Source organism: Pseudophryne corroboree, chromosome 1 (genome assembly GCF_028390025.1).
Source record: "Pseudophryne corroboree isolate aPseCor3 chromosome 1, aPseCor3.hap2, whole genome shotgun sequence".
NCBI classification, from domain to species: Eukaryota; Metazoa; Chordata; class Amphibia; order Anura; family Myobatrachidae; genus Pseudophryne; species Pseudophryne corroboree.
Genome location: NC_086444.1, coordinates 75,461,656 through 75,489,545, shown reverse-complemented (window position 1 = coordinate 75,489,545; position 27,890 = coordinate 75,461,656). Strand labels below are relative to the sequence as shown.

Genomic DNA, 27,890 nt, shown 5'->3' with positions numbered 1-27,890 from the left:
CTGACCCTTCACGCACATAATCACGTAGCAATTAAAAAATGTTGTGGTACTTGCCATATATAGGCAGTTTGCGCTTCATAAATGTCAAATACCTGTATATATATTTGTATATGAAGTAGTGATGAGCGGATTCGGTTTTACTCGGTTCTCAAAACGGCATCTTATTGGCTCACGGATGTCGCGTGTTTTGGATAGCCAATAAGATGCCGTTTTTGTGAACCGAGTAAAACCGAATCCGCTCATCACTAATATGAAGTATAATTTTTTTTAATTTTTTGTTACATAATCTGATCTTCATATAATATGATCCAAATGTGTTCTGCAAGTATCTTTGTCTCAAGTGTTTCTGTTGTATTCCAGGAATAACACACATACGGAGTGTCCTGATTATCAAACCTCTGGTCCCCACTCCTGTTACTTTGATAAAGCTCATTCTTCCATCTGGGTGTACTATTTTGTCTATGTGAAGGCAACAAATGCACTTGGGTCGAATATCTCTGACACCTTGCAGTTTGAAGTAGTTCACATACGTAAGTTGTTTTTTTTTGTTTGTTTTTTTTAAATTTTAATTTTCTCTTTTAAATAAATTGTCCGAATTCTTTAATCTGCACCCTTCATACGGCCCTGGAGAGGTATGGGTTAATTTAATGTAGCCTCTTCTGCACATGCATTGAAACTGAAAGGCCAGACTTTTGCTTTAAAAATAAAGTGAAAATTATAAAAAAAAGTTTGAAGTGTGGGGGGGGAGGGGGATTGGTACAAGATGGTTTTTATTTACAGAATAAAGCATTTATTTATTTATTTTCCAGCAATTGCCATCTCAGGATGGCTATTATAGAAAAGGTATTGCAGCATTACTCCTGTTGCAACAGTACTTGATAATTAATCTTCAATGTGTACAGACTAGGCATATAATCATACTGGTGGCAATTAGTGTAATTACCAGTGGGTGGAAATTGTTTTTTTGCCATTTAATAGGCTTTTTTGCACTTTATCTTTTTACGGAAGGTAGATTAAACCCCTGGTGTCTTATGGTGGGAAAAACTACGGTTTAAACACACAAAAGGCCGGATGTAATTCGGCGGCCGTGTGGGATGCCCGCTGAACTCAGAATTTTTTTTTAATTTTTATTTTCTCTGACGTCCTAGTGGATGCTGGGAACCCCGTAAGGACCATGGGGATTAGCGGCTCTGCAGGAGACTGGGCACAAAAGTAAAAGCTTTAGGACTACCTGGTGTGCACTGGCTCCTCCCCCTATGACCCTCCTCCAAGCCTCAGTTAGATTTTTGTGCCCGGCCGAGAAGGGTGCACACTAGGGGCTCTCCTGAGCTTCTTAGTGAAAAGTTTAGTTTTAGGTTTTTTATTTTCAGTGAGACCTGCTGGCAACAGGCTCACTGCATCGAGGGACTAAGGGGAGAAGAAGCGAACTCACCTGCGTGCAGAGTGGATTGGGCTTCTTAGGCTACTGGACACCATTAGCTCCAGAGGGACCGAACACAGGCCCAGCCTCGGAGCTCGGTCCCGGAGCCACGCCGCCGGCCCCCTTACAGAGCCAGAAGCAAGAAAAGGTCCGGAAAAATCGGCGGCAGAAGACATCAGTCTTCAACAAGGTAGCGCACAGCACTGCAGCTGTGCGCCATTGTTACTCAGGCACACTTCACACTCCGGTCACTGAGGGTGCAGGGCGCTAGGGGGGGGCGCCCTGAGCAGCAATGTAAAACACCTTGGCTGGCATAAATACACCACATATAACCCCCAGGGCTATATGGGTGTATTTTAACCCCTGCCAGATTCCACTGAAAAACGGGAGAAAAGGCAGCCGAGAAGGGGGCGGAGCCTATCTCCTCAGCACACTGGCGCCATTTTCTCTCACAGCTCCGTTGGAGGGAAGCTCCCTGGCTCTCCCCTGCAGTTACTACACTACAGAAAGGGGTTAAAAAAGAGGAGAGGGGGGCACTAATTAGGCGCAGTATAACAATACAGCAGCTATAAGGGGAAAAACACTTATATAAGGTTATCCCTATATATATATATATATATATATATATATATATATATATATATATATATATATATATATATATATATATATATATATATATATATATATATATATATATATATATATATATATATATATATATATATATATATATATATATATATATATATATATATATATAGCGCTCTGGTGTGTGCTGGCATACTCTCCCTCTGTCTCCCTAAAGGGCTAGTGGGGTCCTGTCCTCTATCAGAGCATTCCCTGTGTGTGTGCTGTGTGTCGGTACGTTGTGTCGACATGTATGAGGAGAAAAATGAGGTGGAGGCGGAGCAATTGCCTGTAACAGAGATGTCACCCCCTAGGAGTCGACACCTGAGTGGATGAGCTTATGGAAGGAATTATGTGACAGTGTCAGCTCTTTACAAAAGATTGATGACATGAGACAGCCGGCGACTCAGCCTGTGCCTGTCCAGGTGTCTCAAAAGCCATCTGGGGCTCTAAAACGCCCGTTACCGCAGATGGCAGATACAGACGCCGACACGGATACTGACTCCAGTGTCGACGATTAAGAGACGAATGTGACTTCCAGTAGGGCCACACGTTACATGATTGAGGTTATGGAATATGTTTTACACATTTCTGATAATACCAGTACCACTAAAAAGGGTGAGTAAAAACTGCCTGTAGTTTTTCCAGCATCTGAGGAATTAAATGAAGTGTGTGATGATGCGTGGGTTTCCCCCGATTAAAAACTGTTAATTCCTAAAAAGTTATTAGCATCATACCCCTTCCCGCCAGAGGATAGGGCACGTTGGGAAACACCCCTTAGGGTGAATAAAGCGCTCACACGTTTGTCTAAACAGGTGGCACTACCGTCCCCGGATACGGCCGCCCTTAAGGAACCTGCTGACAGCAGTAAAATATCCAAAAATGTATATACACTCACACGGGTGTGATACTGCGACCAGCAATCGCCTCAGCCTGGATGTGCAGTGCTGGGGTGGCTTGGTCGGATTCCCTGACTGACAATATTGATACCCTAGATAGGGACAGTATATTACTAACTATAGAGCATTTAAAAGATGCATTTCTATATATGCGTGATGCACAGAGGGATATTTGCCGACTGGCATCAAGAGTAAGTGCGCTGTCCATTTCTGCCAGGAGAGGGTTATGGACAAGACAGTGGTCAGGTGATGCTGATTCCAAAAGGCATATGGAAGTATCGCCTTATAAAAGGGAGGAGTTATTTGGGGTAGGTCTGACAGACCTGGTGGCAACGGCTGGAAAATCCACATTTTTACCCCAGGTAGCTTCTCAACCTAAGAAGACGCCGTATTATCAGGCGCAGTCCTTTCGGCCCCATAAGGGCAAGCGGGCAAAAGGCTCCTCATTTCTGCCCCGTGGCAGAGGGAGAGGAAAAAGGCTGCAGCAAACAGCCAGTTCCCAGGAACAGAAGCCCTCTCCCGCATCCGCAAAGTCCTCAGCATGACGCTGGGGCTTTACAAGCGGTCTCAGGCACGGTGGGGGCCCGTCTCAAGAAATTCGAGACGTCTCCCCCTCGCCGTTTCATAAAGTCTGCTTTACCGACGTCTCCCTCAGACAGGGAGACAGTATTGCAAGCCATTCACAGGCTGTATTCCCAGCAGGTGATAATCAAGGTACCCCTCCTGCAACAGGGAAAGGGGTACTATTCCACACTATTTGTGGTACCGAAGCCGGACAGCTCGGTGAGACCAATTTTAAATCTAAAATCCTTGAACACTTACATACAAAGGTTCAAATTCAAGATGGAGTCACTCAGAGCAGTGATTGCAAACCTGGAAGAAGGGGACTATATGGTCTCTCTGGACATCAAAGATGCTTACCTACATGTCCCAATTTACCCTTCTCCAAGGGTACCTCAGGTTTGTGGTACAGAACTGTCACTATCAGTTTCAGACGCTGCCGTTTGGATTGTCCACGGCACCCCGGGCCTTTACCAAGGTAATGGCCGAAATGATGATACTCCTTCGAAAGAAGGGAGTTTTAGTTATCCCTTACTTGGACGATCTCCTGATAAGGGCAAGATCCAGGGAACAGTTGGAAGTCGGGGTAGCACTATCTCAGATAGTGCTGCGGCAGCACGGTTGGATTCTCAATATTCCAAAATCGCAGCTGATCCTGTCGACACGCCTTCTATTCCTAGGGATGATCCTGGACACAGGCCAGAAAAAGGTGTTTTCTCCCGGAGGAGAAAGCCAGGGAGTTATCCGAACTAGTCAGAAACCTCCTAAAACCAGGCCAAGTGTTAGTGCATCAGTGCACAAGGGTCCTGGGAAAAATGGTGGCTTCCTACGAAGCAATTCCATTCGGCAGATTCCACGCAAGAACTTTCCAGTGGGACCTGCTGGACAAATGGTCCGGATCGCATCTTCAGATGCATCAGCGGATAACCCTGTCCCCAAGCACAAGGGTGTCTCTCCTGTGGTGGTTGCAGAGTGCTCATCTTCTAGAGGGCCGCAGATTCGGCATTCAGGACTGGGTCCTGGTGACCACGGATGCCAGCCTGCGAGGCTGGGGAGCAGTCACACAGGGAAGAAATTTCCAGGGCTTGTGGTCAAGCCTGGAGACATCACTTCACATAAATATCTTGGAGTTAAGGGCCATTTACAATGCCCTAAGCCAAGCAAGACCTCTGCTTCAGGGTCAGCCGGTGCTGATCCAGTCGGACAACATCACGGCAGTCGCCCACGTAAACAGACAGGGCGGCACAAGAAGCAGGAAGGCAATGGCAGAAGCTGCAAGGATTTTTCGCTGGGCGGAAAATCATGTGATAACACTGTCAGCAGTGTTCATTCCGGGAGTGGACAACTGGGAAGCAGACTTCCTCAGCAGGCACGACCTCCACCCGGGAGAGTGGGGACTTCACCCAGAAGCCTTCCACATGATTGTAAACCATTGGGAAAAACCAAAGGTGGACATGATGGCGTCCCGCCTAAACAAAAAATTGGACAGGTATTGCGCCAGGTCAAGGGACCCTCAGGCAATAGCTGTGGACGCTCTGGTAACACCGTGGGTGTACCAGTCAGTGTATGTGTTCCCTCCTCTTCCTCTCATACCAAAAGTACTGAGAATTATAAGACGGAGGGGAGTAAGAACTATACTCGTGGCTCCGGATTGGCCAAGAAGGACTTGGTACCCGGAACTTCAAGAGATGCTCACGGAGGACCCGTGGCCTCTACCTCTAAGAAGGGACCTGCTCCAGCAAGGACCCTGTCTATTCCAAGACTTACCGCGGCTGCGCTTGACGGCAGGGCGGTTGAACGCCGGATCCTGAAGGAAAAAGGCATTCCGGATGAAGTCATCCCTACCCTGGTCAAGCCAGGAAGGATGTAACCGCAAAGCATTATCACCGCATTTGGCGAAAATATGTTGCGTGGTGCGAGGCCAGTAAGGCCCCGATGGAGGAATTTCAACTAGGTCGATTCCTGAATTTCCTGTAAACAGGAGTGTCTATGGGCCTAAAATTGGGGTCCATTAAGGTTCAAATTTCGGCCCTGTCAATTTTCTTCCAGAAAGAACTAGCTTCACTACCTGAAGTTCAGACGTCTGTAAAAGGGGTACTGCATATACAGCCTCCTTTTGTGCCTCCAGTGGCACCTTGGGATCTCAATGTAGTTTTGGGGTTCCTAAAGTCACATTGGTTTGAACCACTTGAATCTGTGGAGTTAAAATATCTCACATGGAAAGTGGTCATGTTGTTGGCCCTGGCCTCGGCCAGGCACGTGTCAGAATTGGCGGGCTTTATCCTGTAAAAGCCCTTATCTGATCTTCCATTCAGATAGGGCGGAATTGAGGACTCGTCCTCATTTTCTCCCTAAGGTGGTTTTAGTGTTTCATCTGAACCAACCTATTGTGGTACCTGCGGCTACTAGTGACTTGGAGGACTCCAAGTTGTTGGACGTAGTCAGGGCCTTGCAAATATATGTTTCCAGGACGGCTGGAGTCAGGAAATCTGACTCGCTGTTTATCCTGTATGCACCCAACAAGCTGGGTGCTCCTGCTTCTAAGCAGACTATTGCTCGTTGGATTTGTAGTACAATTCAGCTTGCACATTCTGTGGCAGGCCTGCCACAGCCAAAATCTGTAAAAGCCCATTCCACAAGGAAGGTGGGCTCATCTTGGGCGGCTGCCCGAGGGGTCTCGGCGTTACAACTTTGCCGAGCAGCTACTTGGTCAGGGGCAAACACGTTTGCTAAATTCTACAAATTTGATACCCTGGCTGAGGAGGACCTGGAGTTCTCTCATTCGGTGCTGCAGAGTCATCCGCACTCTCCCGCCCGTTTGGGAGCTTTGGTATAATCCCCATGGTCCTTACGGAGTTCCCAGCATCCACTAGGACGTCAGAGAAAATAAGAATTTACTTACCGATAATTCTATTTCTCGTAGTCCGTAGTGGATGCTGGGCGCCCATCCCAAGTGCGGATTGTCTGCAATACTTGTACATAGTTTTTGTTACAAAAATCGGGTTATTATTGTTGTGAGCCATCTTTTCAGAGGCTCCTCTGTTATCATGCTGTTAACTGGGTTCAGATCACAGGTTGTACGGTGTGATTGGTGTGGCTGGTATGAGTCTTACCCGGGATTCAAAATCCTTCCTTATTGTGTACGCTCGTCCGGGCACAGTATCCTAACTGAGGCTTGGAGGAGGGTCATAGGGGGAGGAGCCAGTGCACACCAGGTAGTCCTAAAGCTTTTACTTTTGTGCCCAGTCTCCTGCGGAGCCGCTAATCCCCATGGTCCTTACGGAGTTCCCAGCATCCACTACGGACTACGAGAAATAGAATTATCGGTAAGTAAATTCTTATTTTAAAGGGGCAACCACTTAGCCTTTGGCCGTCATCCCACACAGCCGCCATACTCGGGCGACATTACATCTGGCCCAATGACTGAATAAGGTTCAATGTGTCAAATATACCTTGTAGTAAACAAGGATACAGCATTATATGACATTACAATTACATTACAATTTCTCTGATCTGCGTCCAACATTTCATTTTCTATGTCCTATTAAAGAATAACCCCACATTAAAGTCATTGTAGATATTTCCTGTATCCTAAAAAAATACCCCCAAACCTACAGGTGCTAAACTTGGAATCTGTTGAAAATTTGGTCAATTGCAGCAGTTTGATAGTGGACTATGGAATTTTGAGGCTTGTTTTTCCATCTGTTTATAAACCTTTGATTGTTTATCTGGAAAACGGTTATTTTCATCAATGCATTATCCCACCACCCCTAATTATCCATCTCTTGCTGATGTAGCTAATTATGTGTTTAGAATAGGACGCTTCAAAGACCTCCTGGGGTCCGTCTGACCTACGTTTAAAAAAACAAACCACAAATGTCTTCATAAATTCATTTTGAAATATCAAATTTGAATTTGGCAAATTAATCAACAAGGTCATCTCATAATGGGTGTAGTATGGTATGCCGGCGGCCGGGCTCCCGACGACCAGCATACCGGCACCGGGAGCCCGACCGCCAGCATACAAACAGCGTGGAGAGCGCAAATGAGCCCCTTGCGGGCTCGCTGCGCTTGCCACACTGCGGGCATGGTGGCGCACCACGCTATTTATTCTCCCTCCAGGGGGGTCGTGGACCCCCACGAGGGAAAATATCTGTCTGTATGCGGGGTGTCGGGATTCCGGCGCCGGTATACTGTGCGCCGGGATCCCGACATTTGGCAACCTGAAGACCACCCCTCCTAATATATGCACCATTACACAGTTCAGGACACCTGCCCTCATAGCGGCTCACAATCACAATACTTCTGGTGCAGCTGAGAGAATATTATATGTATAGGTACAATAACCCCAAACCCTAATGTCCACAAACACCATCTCCGATATTAGCAGGACATGTGTAAACCCAGTGAACGAGTTTCTACTCAAGTAACAAGGGCCCTGGTTTTACACCTATCCCGATCTTGCACAATCTTGGTAGCTGGGGATAGCGTTAAAGTGAGAGAACGAGAGACTAAATAGAAAATTACGCACAGTGGATGCAAATCTTAAACAAATTCCCTGGGCTCTCGAAGTTGTATATATCGTTGCTCAATCTCAAACCTCCGCTACTCTCACATTTATACTAGAGATGAGCAGATTCGGTTTTACTCGGATTTACTCTGTTCTCAAAACGGCATCTTATTGGCTATTCAAAACACGTGACATCCGTGAGCCAATAAAATGCCGTTTTGAGAACCGAGTAAATCCGAGTAAAAACAAATCCGCTCATCTCTAATTTATACCCAAAATTAAATTAACAATTAAAAGCCTTTTATTACTTCTGTTTTCTGTAATTACAACGCGTTTCTCCAGCCGATGTTCTGGTTTTATTGCATTACTACTTCATAAGGGTAATATCCTCTGTGAAATATTGACAATTCTGGCTGCCATACATCAACTACAATTCAACTTAATAATTGTTTTTCACAATAGCAACAAGCACAGTGTTTAATTTTGGATAGAGACCATTACTGGCTCAGCGGAGAAATGTATCTGAGAATTAAAAACGTGATGCTGCCTTCTCCTCTAATAGTCAGACTTGTGTACTTGTGCATTATATCTCATTTTTTTCCTCCTTTTGCTAAAATTTGTCTTCATCCCTTGTAGTGGAACCGTATCCTCCAAGAAATCTCACCCTTGCTTATGAGAGCAACAAAACCACTTTACCCTATTTGTTGGTGAAATGGATCCCACCTCAGAAAGCCGATGTTAAAATAGGCTGGGTGACACTGAAGTATGAGGTGCGACTGAAAGATGAGAAGAAGCAGGAATGGGAGGTAAGCAGAACCGTGAAATCCTTTATAAAGGGCCCTGGCATGTGTGCGGGTCTGATGGGCAGAGACCTCCACCTCTGCTGATTCTTAATTCAAGTTTATTTCTGGCACCTGATTCAAACCACTTTGGTGCCTATAGCAGTCAGCAGGTGTTTGAGCAGAGATGGACAAAAATTTCAGACTTGTTCGAAATTCAGTTGCATTTCATAGATTGAAGAGCAGGGCCAGACAAGGCCCACGGGGGCACAGTGGAAACCCCCAGTGGACCCCACTGCCAGACCTTGCACACTCTAATGGCTAACCAAGTCTCTGCAGATCCCTAAGTATGGGCCTATCCCTAACTATTACTACATTCCCCGGTAGGCCCTTCACGCTCACCTATGTTCCCTGGTCCCAACCCCCACATGATGATATGACATCACATGTAAGGATAGGTAGATTCATGGGGTGGGGGTGGGGCAATCCAATTGTTTACATTTAAAATGATTGGGGGCTTATTCAATTGTGTGGGGTTTTTTTTTTTACATGCTGATTGTACCTAGGCAGACTGGGTTTAGCCATGTAAAATAGCTAAACCCAATTAAAGTGCTGGGTGCGATGCGAAAAGTGCGTTTGAGCACCCAAGCGGGTCACTTTTCACACATTTCAGCTCACCAGCACGGTTGGCTGAGAGCTGAAATGTGTTTTCCTGTCGCTCATCGTGCCTAACAAAGCCACAATTGATTTGTTCCGTTGGGCACCCTCTAATGGTGGCCGCGGGAAGAAACAATTTAATTCCCCCAATGGTGCATTAACTCGCCATTTGGCCTCTATTTGAAATTTGGTTCTAGAGCAGTTGCAATTCGCTGTTCAAGATACACTAATTTTGAACAGTAAATTGTGAATTTCAATAATTTTTTTACTTTAAAGACCCTATACAAAATGTGTTGGCATAATTTTTAATCGGAAATGGCAATTTGTAATATTCCAGAGAAGTTTCACATTTTTTTTTTTTTTTTTTTTTTTTTTTACAGATTTGCTGACGCTATTAGAGGGCCAATGCATTGAGAGTTTATGGGCGGGATGTATCAACCATTGCATTTTGAATGCAATACATCCTGCCACTGATCACATGCAAAGCAGAATTTATTAACTCTGTATGTACCGATGTGTCCTCTTACAACTTTGCTCCGTGTGCAAGTTGTGTTACACAACGCGTGAGGGCCCTGTCACTTTGTAGCGGAAAGCATAATTTTTTACCTTTTTATTTTTTTTTGGGGGGGGGGGTTCTGTGAAAATGCATCTTAGTCGCACTGTAATGCAGCCTATATTCTGTGTGTGCGACTGTACAGTGTATTAACATACAAAATGCTACGCTACAGTGTTTTCCTGGAATGTGGCATTGCGGATGCAGATACAGCCGCAATTAAACACAGAATATAGGCATGCTGCATATCATTTTAATCAGCAGGTTCTGCTTGTGCATCCTATTGCATTAGAGTGCAACTAAGAAGAATCGGTGCTATGACTTGAAGGTCTTGTTTAGCGTGACTGCAGCAAGGATGCAAGAGGACACATCTGTATGTACAATTGTGATTAAAATAGCAAAAAGACAGCACTTCTGGGTTTTTGACCCAGAAGTCCTGTGCACACGTAAGCCGTGGGGGATACTGCTGGGGGAATGATGTGGAAAGGAGCACATAGGCTTCTATTGGGCAATGTCATCCATAGACGTTGCCTGTTGGGATCACTTCCCGAAGCTTTGGACATATGGGAAATGCGTTAAACTTCAAAAAAAATAGTTTTTTACTGCATTGTACAGTAAGTGCATCCCACCCTAAGCATCTATAGTAATGAGTACTTTTATACTGGACACGGCTTTTCATTTCATGCGTGCGCAGGAAAACGTGAATATCATGTCCTTTTTTTTTTTTTTTCTTTTTTTTTCTTTTTTTTTTTTCCTGTTACATCTTTAGATAAGGAAGTTTCTGTGGTTGGAAAATGATCCCCAGTCTGTGTACTGGGGTGATGGAGAACATAGATTGTAACTCAGGGACTGATGTGAATGATTCACCATTCTCTTTTAGAGTAAGATGTTTCCTGTGTATTTCTATTTGATACATCCTTACTGAACGTTCTACTTCTCACTTTTTAGAGCCATGTTGTTGGGCAGCAAACCTATTTGAAGGTGTTTAGCCCAGCACCCGGCGAGAACTATGTGGTCCAAGTGCGTTGCAAAGCCGACACTGGGCTTTGGAGTCAGTGGAGTGAGGAGAGCTATATCCCAATCCCTGGAGGTAAAGATGTGGTACAGAGGATGGCATTGACATTTATATGCTTAGAATGGAATGTTTGTTTGTTAGAGGTCTATTTAATAAGCCTTTGATAGAGATAAAGTGACTGGAGATAAAGTAGCAGCCAATCGACTCCTAGCTGTCATGCCACAAGCTGGGTTTGAAAAATGGCAATTAGGCGCTAACTGGCTGGTACTTTATCGCCGTCCTTTTTACCTCTATCCAAGGCTTAGTAAATAAACCCATTATCATCGCTTTTTAAAAATTTTATGATGAGCTTAATAAAACCAATGTAGCGCTGTTTGACAATGTAATGGTAGTGCATGTGTTAAAATCATATATTACACTATTTTTTATGTTATTTTTTTTTATAAAAGTATAAAACCATCAATAGAAAACACAGTACAGCTAGTCAAATACAAATGACCACTCTCTAATATATATACTATGTAACACAAGAGCAGAATGAAAATCAAAAGAACCAACAAAAAGAATAGTAAATCTGTATCCAAAATTAATAAAAGCAGAGGAAGGGAAAGGTGGAAGAGTCGCAACACAAACGGACCCGCTCTGGCCTATATTACACTTTTGTGTTGTGATACTGTACATAAGAGTAAATCAGGATGATTAATGTTTTCTGAACTTATCCCGGATCCTGTGTTTTTCATAGGGAAATAGATATATTGGAAGTAAACGGGCATTATTGAGTTGCCCGAAAAAAAGCTGTGATTAGTTATAATCATAAGTTTTACTCAAATCGTTCTAGTAAGTTTGGGGGAGGGTATAACAAAAAAAGCACGCCTCTAGATGTTGCTGCGATATGGTTAATGAGGGCTACAATAAAAAAGAAAAATGAAGCAAGAGTGCTTGCTTGCATTATGCATTCACTTTAAATGTACGGAACCTTAATACAGTCCCGTCCCGTCCCTTATATTAATCTATCCAAGTATGCCTTATATGAATGAAAAGCTGTTCATCAAATCACACCCTTCCACATAACCTAGTCTCAAGGCCACTCTCCCAACCCACTGCCTCATGCCTCGGCCACCTCTGCCTTGCTTACTTCCTGCCATCAGAACCACCTTCCACTTGCTTGCGCCTCATGTCACCTGTCTGACTCCCCCCTCCCCCTAGATTGTGAGCTCCTTGGAGCAGGGCACTTTTCCCTCCTGTTCTCACAACCCTCTTCTCTCACACTTCAATTACTGCTCTCTCCTACTCAGTGACCGTCTATACCCCGCATCTCCTCTCACTTGTTACGGTTTATCTCTACCAACGGCTGCCCGCCCCTAGTAGTACGCCGAGTACTCCTTTGCATCCTTAGATGTCAGCTGTATTGTGTACTGAGAACTGGTGATAATTGTTACCTTGCTCTGTTTTAGTTTTTCAGTTACTGTAATGTTACGTTCTGTGTACCCGCTGTTTTAATGTCTGCCATATGTACGGTGCTGTGAAACACTTATGGCGCCTTATAAATAAATTGTAATAATAATAGTTTGCTAAATCGGAACAATTATCGATGTCCAAGGTTTAAGTAGTAACTTTTTTTCTATATTGTGACTCTTTCTATCCAGATGTGAAGAAACGAGATCTCACCCTCTGGATATCCATTGCTGTCCTGTCCGTCATTATTTGTTTGACTATGATTTGGACAATGGCGCTAAAAGGTTGCAGGTAGGTTGTTTTTTGTGTCAGTGTAGCTATCCATATGGATGCAACGTTACTGAGGAAAGGCAAGCTAAATGTTGATAAGTGTTTTGTATCCATGGATACATGTTACATTAATGCTTTCATCTCATAAGACAGGACATGTCAGGGCTGTGCCACCAGATCTGTCATGTCTTCACTAAGGTGGTGGTATTCTCTCATGTTGTTGTAAGAGCTCCACCGTAATTCATTGGTGCAGAAATTATACATCTTAGATTTTGTGTTACCGCAGTCTTTTTAGTAAAATTTCTTCCATTCTTTGTCCCTTTTCTCCAGTTGGGTATCCTGTATATGTCCTCCCGTTCCTGGACCAAAAATTATGGGATTTGATACCCAGCTCCTCAAGGTAACCGACGCTTTTTTTTTTTTGTGTGTCTGCCATGTCCTGATTTTATTTACAGGTTTCTAAGCTATTTTTATTTTTTTTCATTATATGTATAATTGTGATTATTTGCTTTTCAGTAGATTTATTTCTATACTTTGATATGTTTTGCTTATTAGTTCTGTATTGAAATTAATCTTTGTCGAAGAAGAAGGGACTTCCTGAAAATGGCCTTTACATGGCAGCACTGGGTGTTAGTTCCATACCCACTTGGGTTTAGAACAAGACACCTGGTCTGCTGAGACTGCAAGTAGATCGATTTCAGCCTGGTTTGTCCTCCTCAGGGCAGGGCAGGGTGTTCAGGTCTGCGGAGTCTTGGTTTCATTTTTCTCCCAGGGTACCAGAGTTCATCGCTGAATTGTGCATGCAGACATATTTCCAAAGAGTCTCCCCCTCACATTTTAAGTCCTCCCAGCTGCAATAAATAAATCCTACTTCACAACATCAGAAAATTCTATGTACAATCATGGCCAGAAGGAGGCGTTGCCTTGTACCGTTCGTGGAGAATGTCTGCCATGTACCACCAACATTTAACAGAATTCAATGCAGCACTTATACTGTCGTCATTGAAAGGGAAATAAACATTGGGATACTGTACCTGAATTGGGAGCAGGGGAGGTATAGCCAACCTTCTCAAGAGTGGAGAAGTTGTCCATGGCAGCCAATCACTTTCTACCTATCATTTTAAAGACTGTACTTTGATAAAGGCTAGCTAGAAGTTGATTGGTTTCAGGTTCCAGATTATATGATCAACAGGTAGAAAAGGATGACTGGTCCCAATAGTGCACATGACTGGTCGACACAAGTTGTTGTTTTTTTTAATCAACTTTTTCATCATTTACCATCCACGTGGACAACAATCTGGGAATAGTAACCTGTGCTGAGTGCAGCAGTAGCGGAATGAGGCACCTTGCCTGAAACATGGCGAGCGAAACGGTAGACTAATGTGGCTTAACATAGAAAATGACACCCAAAAAATAAATAACAATTGTGTTGACCTTTTCTGTGTCGTCCTTTTCACTGTCGACTTTTTGTACCAGTTGACCTTTTTCAAGTGTCTACCTTTTTTACATGTTGACCTATATGGGGTCAGTCAATTGACTGTTGACCTAATTCTGGTTGACCCACTGACCCACGCCCGTTGGTTTCTACGGGCAATTTCTCAACTCTTTAGAAGTGTTGATACATTTCATGCTAACAGTCTTGATCATCGGGATAGGCCCATATAAATTGGAACAGTTGGGAGAGATGTAATAAATGTTTTGCAGCAATAATACAGTACATAATATTAGAGCAGAACATTAACATGATAAAGGAATTTCATTTGCTCTCTGCGTACACTGCCGGTCTCTATCAAAGAGCTAATAACGACAGCATGCAGTCTGTAAAGGATGCTTTCTTTAGCACGGAGGATGAGAGTATATACTAACCATGTCTTACATTCAAAGCAATCCATAAATGCCTCTTGGCATGTGCCCTCATCCACCAGCATCCTGTTCCATTTCAAATGCCGAACGGAAGAGAGACTTTTGCAGAAACATCGGTTTATCTTTTTATTAAGTAACCCGTTTACAAGGACAGGGTGTTTCTCCACAGAGGTCCACGATTTCTGCATTGATCTCCTCTTGGTTTTATCACTCAATAGAGGGAATGGAGAAGACACATACTGTTGGCAAGCTGTATAAAACCATGGAGAGAGATACAGTGGTGTGGTTGCCTAAAGCAACCTGTCAGTTTCTGTAATTTCAAAGTCTGTGCTAGATACATAAGTTAGGAGCTGATTGCTATGGGCAATATCTAAGCTGTATCTTCCCCCATAGTATAAAGATGCCAATGTGCACAAGACCTTACATGAAAGCTGTATTAAAAGTATTTTTTAATTATCATTCATTACACTTTTTTTTTTATTCTCCTCTTTTTGACAGAGTGGAAAATCTGAAGACTTTTTGAGTGCTCTGGGCTGCCAGGGATTTCCTCCCACCTCCGACTGTGAAGATCTTCTGGTGGAATTCTTAGAGGTGGATGACAGTAAGGAGCAACTAATACCTACTCCGGAAAGAGAACCGCAAGGCCAACCGGCAAAAGTCCCCCCTGTGGACACAGACAATGACTCTGGCCGAGGGAGTTGCGACAGTCCCTTTGCTCCGTCTGAGGGGAGTAAAGACCAAAGAGTCCTTTCACAGGGTTTTGAAAATGTAGGGAATGGTGGTCATGAACATCCTGCAACTAAATGTCCTTGGCCAGTCCAGAACGAAGGGATGGCCACCACGTTTTCAAATTTCGGTGACCAGTCTTATATTTGGTCTGATGGCAGAGCATCTGGTAATCAGTGTCCAAAGTCATCCTACCATAATCTTACCGATGTTTGCAAGATGGCTCTTGGTGCCATGAGTGCCAATATGTCAGCATTTTTGATGCCAAATGAAGAGAAGAGCCAACCAAGATATTTTCGAACTGTAGAGAATATTGAAGAGGGGAACCTAAACAAACAGAGTGACTTGGGAGATTTGCATTCCAAAGGTGTTGACATTGACACGCTACACTTGTTACTTAATAAGAAGACTTCTTTCATGCCTCCTCGAACAATGGATTATGTGGAAGTACATAAAGTTAACCAAAATAATGCACTAGCATTATTACCAAAACACAAAGAAAATGTCATCACAACGGACCAATATTCAGTTCTTGTTCCAAACCGGGAATATTCAAAAGTGGAAAGGGTGGACGGTGACAATGTCTTAGTTTTAATGCAAAATTTAGAAGCTCAAGTGAGCCCTGTGAGTAGTGATGCTATGAAGGAGTTCTTTCAAAAGTCTCAGCAAAACCAAGCCGAAAAGCTTGTAGGCTTCAACAAGCCTGTTCGAACAGTAGGTGAAATTCAGACTGCTGGTATGGGTTATATGGATCCCTCAAGTTTTTTCCCTTGATCCTGTTTAAAGGGTGTCTGTCTTTTGCATACGATGGAGGCAGCCATTTTGAGGCCTGAACCAATAATACCAAACCATTCACTAGGAACTGTGTTGATGTCGCTGAGGCACCTTTTATACTTCATGGTTCATTAGTGTCCTTATCCTGTAGGGACTTGATTTATTGTAAATCGTGATTCAAAATGGCTGCCACCTGGGAGTAGATTTAATTTTTTTTCTTATTTGCATGGTTGAATTATCAGGTAAATTTGCACAGTATGAAAAATCCAGGTTTGAATGTGTAGAAAATGTTAAAATGTTTTGCCTGCTTAGACCATCAAGTTTCTATTTCACTTTAGTCCAAGGCAGAACAAATTTACTTTACAGGAGGATATTTTAGTTTTATTTAAAAAATTTTAACTACCTTGTACTTTTGTCACTTTATATTCCGCAGAATACACACTAATAGGTTTATTTTCATTACCCAGAGTATGCAGAGCAGCTGCATCCAATGATATATTTGCTTTCCTTAGTTTTTCTTGCAGTAGACTGTTGAAAGTTCTTACCTGATTGGTTGTTTTCATCTTATGATTCATCACGTGATTGTGGCATTTGTATAGTGCTTTCAAATGAGCCATTAATGGAAAACAAGATGTTGGAAAAAGGGATAGTTGATGTCACTGAAAATTTACTTCAAGCTAAGGATGAATCTTTGTATAATATGATGCAGAGTCGTACAATATGGAAATACTCAGACTGTAGCCATATTACTGGGTACCAAGTGCTATAGCGTTTGGTTGTTTCTGGGTTTTTCTTCCTTTTTAGGTTCTAACTCAACACATTGAAATAGCTCACATAGGGATGCATGCACAGATTATTTTTTAAAATGTGTAAAAAGAGAGATATATATATATATATATATATACATACATACATACATACATACATACATACATACATACATACATACATACATACATACATACATACATACATACATACATACATTTTTCAGCCATAAGGGCCTATTTATCATCGGGGGTCAGCAGCAGTGATACTTACCGGTGTCGGCAGTGCCGGTTTACCAAATAGGCAGAGTAGGCACAAGCCTATGGGCCCCATTCCCTTTAAGGGCCCATCGACAACTGCTCCAAATAATATTGATTTGAGCTTGAAAGAAAATTACAATCAAGCTCAACTCAAAGGAACAAAAACTTGACATTAATACAGTATTTTCTCTATACAGTTTTTAATCTAACGTACCCATTAACAACTTAAAGTGCATAAACCATAGAAATCAGAATCACATTAGTTTCCAGATTGTAGACTGTTGGTTGGTAAAATTAAAAACCTATTAGGAGATAATTTGCGAGGGGGAGGCCCAGAGATTTCTACTGCCTGGTGTCCTCCAGAGTTTAATCCGGCACTGGGTGTCTGATCTGCTCTGTGCACATGGCCGCAGGTCACTCCGTGCTGAGAAGGTACAGGGATCTGCTCAGATCCCTCTTCTCAAGTCTGGACCTCCTTCCCATAGGAAGTAGTGATGTTCCAGGAACCGGCGACATCTGAAGATGGCATTGATTCTCGCAAGTAAACTCAGAATTTTAGGCAGCTCTTTTGGAACTCCTAATTTTTAATGGGCCCATTACAAAATAAATGTGGTTGCTTTTCCACAAGTGTAACTGGCCCATTGGTGATTAATATGCCCCATAATCTACTTCTTCTAGCTTCTAGATTTAAGTAACTGTAGAGCAAACATATGTAATTTGAGGCTCTCTTGTTGTTGCCCAGGGACTTGTAGTACCACAGTAACTTGAAATCCACAACGTATGTAACACTGCTGCTATGGACATAAACCCAGCAACTGAGTTCTCCATAGTTAGAATCTGAAACACTGACATCTGCTGGCAGTAAGAAGGTACTTCATTGTTTGTTTTTTTTGTTGTTTTTTTTAAATACCTCAGGAGACCATTCAGGACCCTTATTTCTACCAGTAGGACGTGAACTATATATTGTATTCTTTTTTTCTTTAATAACACCCTTTTATAGTCTCTATTTTAGATTTTTTTTTTTGAGGCTGAGCCTTAACTTTCTATGTGCACCTTAAATGCTTACATTTGTTGTGCATTTATCACAAGTGAAGTCCCTTCGATGAACACTGTACAGTAGCTCTGATTCATTATATTGATCAGTTTTAACTAAACTAAATTGTGCTAGTCCATTACATGAGTAGAGGCAGCCTGAATCAATTTCCAGACTATCTGTCCCTAGGAGTTGGCGCCATTAAGGAATAATGCACAGAGTGAATGGATAGGCTGCAATTTACATTTTGTGTCTGCAACAAATGGAAAAGACATTTACTTGTCAGTATAAAGAGCTAGGGGTGTTTCAAAGCTGCCAGGTTCTACAGCAGTTTCAGCCGTTTGACTTGACTTAAAGCTGCAGTCATATTGAATACAAAACAGTCCTGGTTTTGTATTTAATACTACAGTATTGCTCCTTTAAAACCAGCAACTGAGACAGCTGAGATGTACCTCCTAGTTTAATACCAGTATTCATAAATCTGAATCAATGGTCCTGGTGGAAAAACGTTACATATAAATAAATGTGAGAGAGAATTGTAGCAAGCCTACTAAAGAGTGAAGTTACCCAAACCAACCAATCGGCTTCTAGCTAGAATATATTAAGTACATTTGATAAAATAATAGGTAGAAGCTAATTGTGTACCATGGGCAACTTCACTTGTCCACCATCTATTGATCTAGCTGATCATCGTTCAGTCCCTATTCCACTAGCCTTTATATTGGATTGTTGAGTACAGTACATAAGTCATATTGCAATTTATCAAGAAGAACATGAGTTCAAGGCAGGCAGGGTATCTGGGTCAGCTATTGAAAATGTGTCTAGGAACCAAGAAAACCCAAAACACGTGAGAACTGCTGAGCTGTTTGCAGTTGATGGACCTTTATTGACTGACCACCATTAATAGATTGCTGATTTGATGGCAAACACATTAATTAATCTGGGGTTTACTGGAATTTTGGCCCTGACCTGTGCAGCTCTGAATGTCCTGGATTTAGAGACTGCTCAATATTAAGTGAATTGGTAGCATAAGTCTACAGTGTTCATTGCCACCTTACCACGCAAGTTCCTCCACATTAAATAGTATTTGTAGAGGCATCCCAAAAGTAAGAATAATACATTTTGCAAAGCGTGTTCATTCTGGACTTTCATTACCCTTCCCATTTTTTATTTGCGCGTGTGCACTTTTTCAGTGGTTGGTAATACAGATGTGTCCTCATTCACCTAGTGTTTTTGTGCTGTATGGCACAGGAGGTTTGGACTCCCCACCATGGGTACCAGTTCCCCGAATGTATGCTTCTTAATGGCGTGGCAGCTGCATACATGTCCTAGGCACACTAGATTAGTACTTATTTGGCAGCGGAATGGGTATAAAGTCACAAATTAAGCATAATGATGCATGGCGAGGCTCTGTGTTTTGGCCACCTGTCTTTTTTGTCTTTCAACCTGGTAAGCGACACGGAAGTCACATGAAATGCCAGTCTCGTTAGTCTGTGTATCCGGGTAAGTCCTATATTCCACGGCACCAGACGGGGCTACTTGGCGTGATTTATGGGGGTATGTTGGCACATCTGTAGCAAAGAGATTAAAATATATATATATATATATATATATATAAGCAAGAGTCCAAAGATTGGAGGTGCACTCATCCAGTAAATGATTCACAGCGGCTTTTGAAAAGCCGCTGTGAATCATTTACTGGATGAGTGCACCTCCAATCTTTGGACTCTTGCTTGAATATTGTGGGCCTACCATTATTTGGAGTACCCCACTAGGAGCACCCCACTGTTGTTATCTTTGATGCGAGTGCAGGAGTATACATGTTCTCTCTATATATATATATATATATATATATATATATATATATATATATATATATATATATATATATATATATATATATATATATATATATATATATATATATATATATATATATATATATATTACTTTTTTCTTCTTTTTTTTTATTTTTTAATAATTTTTTTTTTCTCCACTACAGACTATCATTAAACCGGGTATTGTCCACAACTGTTGTCAAAAATAATTCCACCATGGCCTTACTGTAAATAGCAAAACACTGCACCAATAATACCAATATGAATCCTCTATATATTTAAGATACACAAAAAAATGTATGTGTGTATGTATAATTTTTAGTTTTGTTTTTTTGTTGTTTTTTTATACGGATAATACACAATATGTAAAAGTCAGGTTTTAAGATTTCAGGAATTCATAATATTGATTGTAAACATGAAAAACTTTAGAAACCCACAAGTATCAGAAATATTCTTTATTAGTCAAGAAGCTTTTGGTCTACACTATCCTACCTATTCCCTCGGAAAACTGCAATGGTGGATTTGTCTGTTACAGCACTGCCTAATTATGGACCCGAAGGATAAGGTGCACTTGTATTAAAGTATATTGTGCAATAGTCTCTGGCACTTTCTGAGTAAGTTGGATACCTCTAGGGAGTTGGTGCCGCTTAAAGTGTAAGAATGTAACTGCCTCGAGTGTAAGGTCTAGTTCCAGGTGGCCCAGGCTGCTGCAGTGTGTTGTACTGCAAGATGCAGCCACAGCCGCAATTCACAGGAAACGAACCCACATTTTTAAAGCGCCAAGGATCTAACCAGGTTGGCTTTTTCCATTGACGTTATTGATGCTTAAAAAAAACAAAAAAAAAAACAGGCTAACTAACTGGAATCCTGACCATGTCTGTGTCTCGTAGGCTATAGCCTAAGGACCTTGAGTGAGATACATTGGTAAATCGATCTATCAATCTGTCTAAATTAAAATTAAGTAGCCCATTTCCCATTTTAGTCTCTTTGAGACTTAAAGTATATTTATGTTACAAATTTCATCTGTTAAAGTTTACTTTTATATGTTTGTACTTGCCCCATTTTTGTACCCTATAGAAGCTGCATCACACAATATGAATTAAAGCGTTCTCTAAATTTGCCAATCATCAAATTGAAAACTCCATTTATTTAGAGATTTCAAAAATGTATAGTTTTTTTTTTTTCTTGTAAGCAATGTGTTAATCATTTGAAGGTAGATTAGTTGCTTATGTCAGTATTCCCTATAGATACAGGAGGCCGAATAACTGAACCTAATTTGAGGCCCAGTTTTTCTTCCCAATGTATGCAAGTGACCTTTCTGCACTGAATTAGATCACCTCTTCAGTAGATTATACAAGTTTCATTTCTGTATAATGATTGATTTAATATTATAAGAAGTCCTCTATTTAATGATACGATAATGCTATGATTTGAGTAGCCGGAATGTACACTACAGTTGCCTTTGGATGAGGAATATGCTTGTCCAAAAAAAAAAAGTTCATATAAATATTATTTTGTCTTTTATTACATTGTTATAAGATATATGTATTGTGCTGGCAATCCCTACCTTATTAATTTGTTTAGCAGTGCTCCTCACAGTGTCCAGTCAGTGTGTATGACCTTATTAGTTATCATTTAAGATTTATATTGGATAATGGGTTTCTAAATATTATTGTTCTTATAACTTGCTACCTTGTATATAACAACCTCATGTTACACAGTGCTTTGTAGAGGATGCTTAATCCAGTAGAGCTTGCAATCTAAACTCTATACCACCCAAACACACAGGTTATTTCCATCAGAAGCCAATTAACTAGACAGTATGGTTTTGAACTGGGCGTATTGCCAAATGAAAGTGGTGGTAAACTAGAGCAATGGTTCCCAAACTAGGTGGTGTGTGGCACTTGCAGGGCTGCCACAGGTTGGTGGTCCAGGATCAAACCATTTATGACCAGTGGTGGTGGCTGCCAGTCATAAAATATGTGGACTAACAGAAGCCCAACCATGTTCTCCAACACATAACTAAACCTAAGGATGACAGCTGAGCACAATTTTTTATATTTTTATTTTTTCTGAATTTCTCAGTAAGAAACTTTGGCCTAGGGGTGTGGGGAAAAAATTACCGATACTCTAGGGTGCCGTTACTCAAGTTTTGGAACCAGTGCTCTAGAAGAGGACAAGCTGCAATATTCATTCTATAGGGATAAATGGTTTTGGTGGGGTAAAGCTGTTTTTCGGGGTTCTAATTGTTACTACAGTCACTTTACATCAACGATCTTACTTCACGTACACAGACATTTGCCTCATGTGCCTCAAAAGGATATATTTTATTAGAAATGCTCTATGGAGAAATATTTAATATATTGGCATATTTCTGTATATCTTCTGCTTTCTACAGGAAATTTAGAGGTTTGTGTTGGCCTGCTAGGCTATAGCTATATCTAAATAATATGTATAAAATAAAATTTACTTCTGTTTAGGATTCCAGGGGTGGAAAAGTTGCTAAAAATCTGTTGGTTGTAAATGTTATGTTGGGATGAAACGCCTTACGTTTTACTATAATACTGAACGCTACTTTACCCCCGGTTCTTGAATTCATGTTGCAGAGCTCTGATCCGGTCTTACTAAGGTTGCAATTTCTCCCTGTAAGGGATTCACTTGGGCACATTTGCAGTTATTACAATAGGAAAAACTTACTATGCGAGCAAGCTTTTGGAGCCTTATTATGCTTGTACGATTGGCGCAGTCGGAACTTTGCTGCTAACTGAATTTGCTCCAGTAACCACAGTAAGCTTGCTTGTAAGAGTGGGTGAAGGGTCATCTACAATACCAATGCCTGTTTTCTATCCAGTAGAGCACATTGCTGGAATGGGGGGAGTGACTGACCCAAGGTAAGTAGCGTTCAGTGTTCTAGTATAACCTAATGAACACCACTGAAAGGTTATTTCTTAGTTTTAGGTGGAAAGGTCTCTAAATGTGTGTTCATTTATCCAAGTATGTGCCACCCCAGCACCATAGAAATATATAAAAAGTTTCTCACAGTAACTATTACAAAAGAATAAACTTACACAGGTTCTCAAACTCGGTCCTCAGGACCCCACACGGTGCATGTTTTGCAGGTCTCCTCACAGAATCACAAGTGACATAATTAGCTCCACCTGTGGACCTTTTAAAATGTGTCAGTGAGTAATTAACACGCCTGTGCACCTGCTGGGTTACCTGCAAAATATGCACTGTGTGGGGTCATGAGGACCGAGTTTGAGAACCACTTGCCTAATAGCATGTCCAAAGTCTGACTTCTCCCATCATCCAGCTCTGACAATATGAAGTCCTCTCCAGCATGATGGTTCTCATGGACAATATAGAACCCAAATTCTTGCATGGAACAGTACACTTTTTAGAATTGGCTTGCAATTATTAATAATAATGCATTAAACATGTATGTCTAACTCTTCTAGTTATGGTGCAAAATAAGAGTTAGACTAAAAAATTTGGAGACCATATAAAAACCCTAGGCCATCAACCATGTCTATTTTATAAATACAAGTTGTAAAACAGTTTTTGTTTTGTTTTTTTGTTTTCTTATGTGCGGTGAGCGTTATTAGTATTAAATAACTTTCAGTTTGTGAAATGAAGCTACTTATATGCGTTAAATGTTCAGTTGTGTTTTGCCACACCGGACCACTGTACATTCCATCTTGGCGTAAGTACGGTTACTCTCCAAAAATGTAAAAGCTAGATTTGTTATTGTCGAAACCCGGATGCAAAGAGACCTACATTTGCTTGGTTTCCACATGTGTATTCTTACTGCGACCACCTATAATGGTTCGTGGTCTGCTTATATGAGCTGTGCATTGTTTGACTTCCATATACTGTGATGTTGTAGTAGGGATCATGTAAATATTAATAGTCTGATATTGCAGGGAAATTATTTTATTCTGAGTGAGTACTATGTTTTTATTGGTTTAATTTGCTGCAACCTGTAGCAAACAATCAGATTCTTGTTATCACTTTTGATAGTCGTGCAAGTTGATGTTCCATCATTCTTTGGTATTGGTAATTTTGCAGACCGATGTGGTAATCCTGTAATATAGTACCTAAGCAGTGATTATTTAGTAATTGGATCCACAAAATGTTTGGCCATAGATTCTGTTTGGCAGAAGTCTGATGTGGTTGGCCATTTTGTTGTACCAGCTGTCTAGAGGCAGCCATTTTGTGGGCTGACTGAAAACTATGGAGCATGAGTTACAGTTAATAAACTTCATAGCAACCCGTGTCATCACTGAGGTACACTTTTATGTCTCTAATTATTACTAAGTTCAAGGTATTTGAAATTGCGACTATTGGGCCTACACGATCTGTATGCAACTGGTACATCCTGCCTTGCATAAGATAAGTTGCTAAAGTTTTTCACAACTTACATACCAATAACATTGTTCAATTAGTCTACATATCAATAAATTTCACACACCGCTCCTACCCTGGTCTTTTTTATGTTTATCTACGTCACCCTATTTTTATTTTATTTTTATTCTGGTTAAGAATGTTTTCTTTGAAATCACATGTTTATACTTTGTACAGGAAATATAGCTATTTAATGAAGAGTGTAAAATATAATTGTACAAAAGATGAAAGTCCTCTATAGTGTATCATTTTGTCCATGTTGGTTTAAAAACAATGCAAACACTTTAATGCAGTAATATGAATGTCAAATTTAAATTTACTATATAGAAACTGAAGCTTTGTGTAATATACTAAATATACAATATATGATTTATTTTTGTTTGTTTTTTAATGCTGTCAAAGTTTTAATATAGTTGGCAGTGGCACTTTGCATTTCATATGTTATGTTATTTTGTTTCATACAATTATGTCTCATCCAGAAGCATGCAAATTTGCAAACCGCAAGTTAATTAATTTTACCCTCAAAGATCATTTGATGAGACTTAATTGTCTGAGCCGTTTAAACACTGGCTAAATGGGTTTCAATTTTGTTTTTGTTTTTTTTCAAAGAAAATGGCAAGATTTATTCTGTTTGTAAAAAATAAAATAAGAGTTTAAAATGGATTGTCTACCATGATGTCTTATTTATTATAAATTGGTCTCAGAGGTTCTTGTACTTCGGCCAGACATTGAGATGGCTACTCATGTTACTGCAGCAGTACCATGTCCGTAGAATTACAACCATACCTGATATAGGGGGTCATTCAGCTCACATCATAAATCACTGCGAATGACCTGCAGTAATTGCGAACGTCTCTGCCTAATTGACAGGCAAAGGCGTTCTCGGGGCAGCAAAGCTCCGTTTTCGAGGCAGAAATGGAGCATTGCGGGGGTGGCGCTTAACCAATGGGGGCGTGGTTCGTCTGCATTTCCAGGGCGGCGGCGTGTCGTCACATGCAGCCGCTCCGAACTAAAAAATGGTGGTGGGTCTCTTGCAATCGCAGACATGCTGTGCCGGCAGGAGGCATCCACAATTTTAGCAATCATGCTGTAATTGCGCCGCGATTGCAATTTCAGCGTGATTGCAGTGGGTGGGCGGAGAGCTGCATGCTGGGTGGCCTTGGCCTGCGATGGGCAGCCCCCAGCGTGTGATTCAAAGGATTGCAAATTCTGCTAAAAAGCAGAATTTGCAGTCCTCACTGAATAATGCCCATAGACTGAGAACGGTCTGCCATTTGAGTAAATGCAGTTAGTTGGTGACCTGCATGGCTACAGTACTCCCAGCACCGTCCATGAGAGTGATTGTCATTGCGCAGCCTTACAAGCCACGTAAGTGCCCGGTCTGTCCTGCCAAATGCAGATGTCTTGAAGCAGTGACTGTGCTGCCTTGTGTACCTTAAGCTTACCTGTGTGTGTGTGTGTGTGTGTGTGTGTGTGTGTGTGTGTATATGTATAATATATATATATATATATAATATATAACGCAATGAAAGAGGCGGCACTCGGAGACTTTTAAATCAAAAAAGTGACTTTAGTGCATAAAGTGCTACATCAACGTTTCGGGGTACTGGATCCTGATGAAGGGGTCCAGTACCCCGAAACGTTGATGTAGCACTTTATGCACTAAAGTCACTTTTTTATTTAAAAGTCTCCGAGTGCCGCCTCTTTCATTGCATTCTGGATATGGGGATGACACCCTAGTGGAGGGCACCGGAGCAAGCTAGCCCGAGGGGCAGTCCGAGTGCCGGCGCTGTGTGTGTGTGTGTGTGTGTGTGTATATGTATGTATGTATGTATGTGTGTGTATATAATGATACTGTAGTGTATATGAGAGTTAGAAGGCTGGATATAGTAACGCAAAAATGCATTTTTTAAATAATATATGTACAAAGGGCTCCTACGCAGAGGGTAATGCGTATAGAAGCCTACGGGTTGCTTTCTGAAGTCCAGGGACCGGCGATGATTGCAAAGGACAGCTGTTATCGGGAGAGCTGTCCTTTTTCAATACTAATTGCATACAGTGTCTGACTGGGGCATGAAGGGCCCTCCGGGGAAATGCAGTTTTAGGGGCCCATGTTTAGAGGCTTGGCCAACTAATAGTGTATGGTCTGGGCCCCTTGATAAATATATCAATACATAGTCCTGTGCAGTATAAGGTAACCTATGTATAGTGTATAATTCAAGTGCTGAGTCTGGAACCTGATCCCTAGAGGAGGATGTGGGGCCCACCGTTTTTTTTTCCCCTGTACCCCTGTGTGTCAGTCCGCCCCTGAGTACATATGCGATCCGTATTGTACAATGAGTGGTAGGATGTACCGCGAAAGGTTATTACATCCCGCCCAGAGAGTGAGAGAAGAACGTCTGTGAGAGCAGCTTGCCTTTTCGTCTGAGTTTATCGTCCTGTTAGTGAAAGGCAGGGAGTACATATATTCCGGGAATCCCTGGCTTACTGGAACACAAGTGGCAGCAACTTTCATCAGTTTTATATCTCCCAACATGACCCTCTCCAGGAGGGAAACAATGCTCTGCTTCTGGACTTCCCTCTTAATGTATGATTGCCATCACCTGTGCTGAAACACCTTTCTTATCCATTAACCTGTTCAACACAGGTGCCGGCAATCATACATTAAGAGGGAAGTGCAGAAGCAGAGCATTGTGTCCCTCCTGGAGAGGGTAATGTCGGGAGGTATGAGTTTGTTGGGCAGAGCCCCACACTTTGACTCTTCGGTTGGCAGAATCACACTGTTTTAAGGCACCTATGTGACAGTCGCATATGAAGACTGAACCAGAATATTTTTTTCCCCACCAGCCCACGGCCAGGGAAATTCAGAAACACACTTGACTGAAATTAGCACACTTATGAGGATTAATAAATTCAGAACTGAGTGGACTAAAATGAATGGAATTTTTACTCTGATTTTTACACAGATTTTCCTCTGATTCCTCTTTCTCCGAATTGTAAGGAAAATAATTGTTGGTGATAACTCTACCCTCCAGCCACCAGAGGTCGCCGGTACCCAACATGTTGGGAGCTGTAACAGAGGCACAAGGAATGTTCACTTCTTGACACCAGGGCGTAAATTTACTAAGTGCCACTGTTGAAAGCCACCACTTCTCAGTGTGCTTTACCCTGACATTTTCATTAATTGGTTATAAGCCCTCATTTTATGAGATCTAATTTAATAGAATAATAAAATCAAAGCCACAATGACATTTACAGTAGGACAGCTTACAGGGGCAGTCTTTGCTTGTCCTACCCTTTTACATTCCATTCTAGATGGCATATGGTACAGTTCAGTGGAAAAATTTTGTAGTTACTAGTACATTTCGGTCTTCAGCACCAACACAAGCATCTAAATGCAGCCCCTAGGCCTGTGCCTAATGGGAGATTTTACCACTGCTTTGTACCACATGGAAAACTTCAGCAGAACTATCTG

The 27,890-nt window shown here is 41.6% G+C and overlaps 1 protein-coding gene and 1 long non-coding RNA gene across 2 annotated transcripts in view; one reads left to right on the top strand and one right to left on the bottom strand.

The window, feature by feature from the left end:
• Window positions 1–17,016, top strand: part of PRLR (prolactin receptor) — a 43,826-nt gene extending 26,810 nt beyond the window's left edge. Inside the window, exons 4-9 of the mRNA XM_063960758.1 lie at window positions 361–530; window positions 8,657–8,826; window positions 10,958–11,099; window positions 12,671–12,770; window positions 13,080–13,149; window positions 15,111–17,016. Coding sequence (XP_063816828.1) covers window positions 361–530; window positions 8,657–8,826; window positions 10,958–11,099; window positions 12,671–12,770; window positions 13,080–13,149; window positions 15,111–16,112 — 1,654 coding nt within the window. The 3' untranslated portion in view covers window positions 16,113–17,016. The remainder of the gene's footprint in view (window positions 1–360; window positions 531–8,656; window positions 8,827–10,957; window positions 11,100–12,670; window positions 12,771–13,079; window positions 13,150–15,110) is intronic.
• LOC135056052 (uncharacterized) overlaps window positions 1–27,890 on the bottom strand; it is a 192,885-nt gene that overhangs the window by 46,066 nt on the left and 118,929 nt on the right. The gene's annotated exons all lie outside the window — the stretch shown is intronic.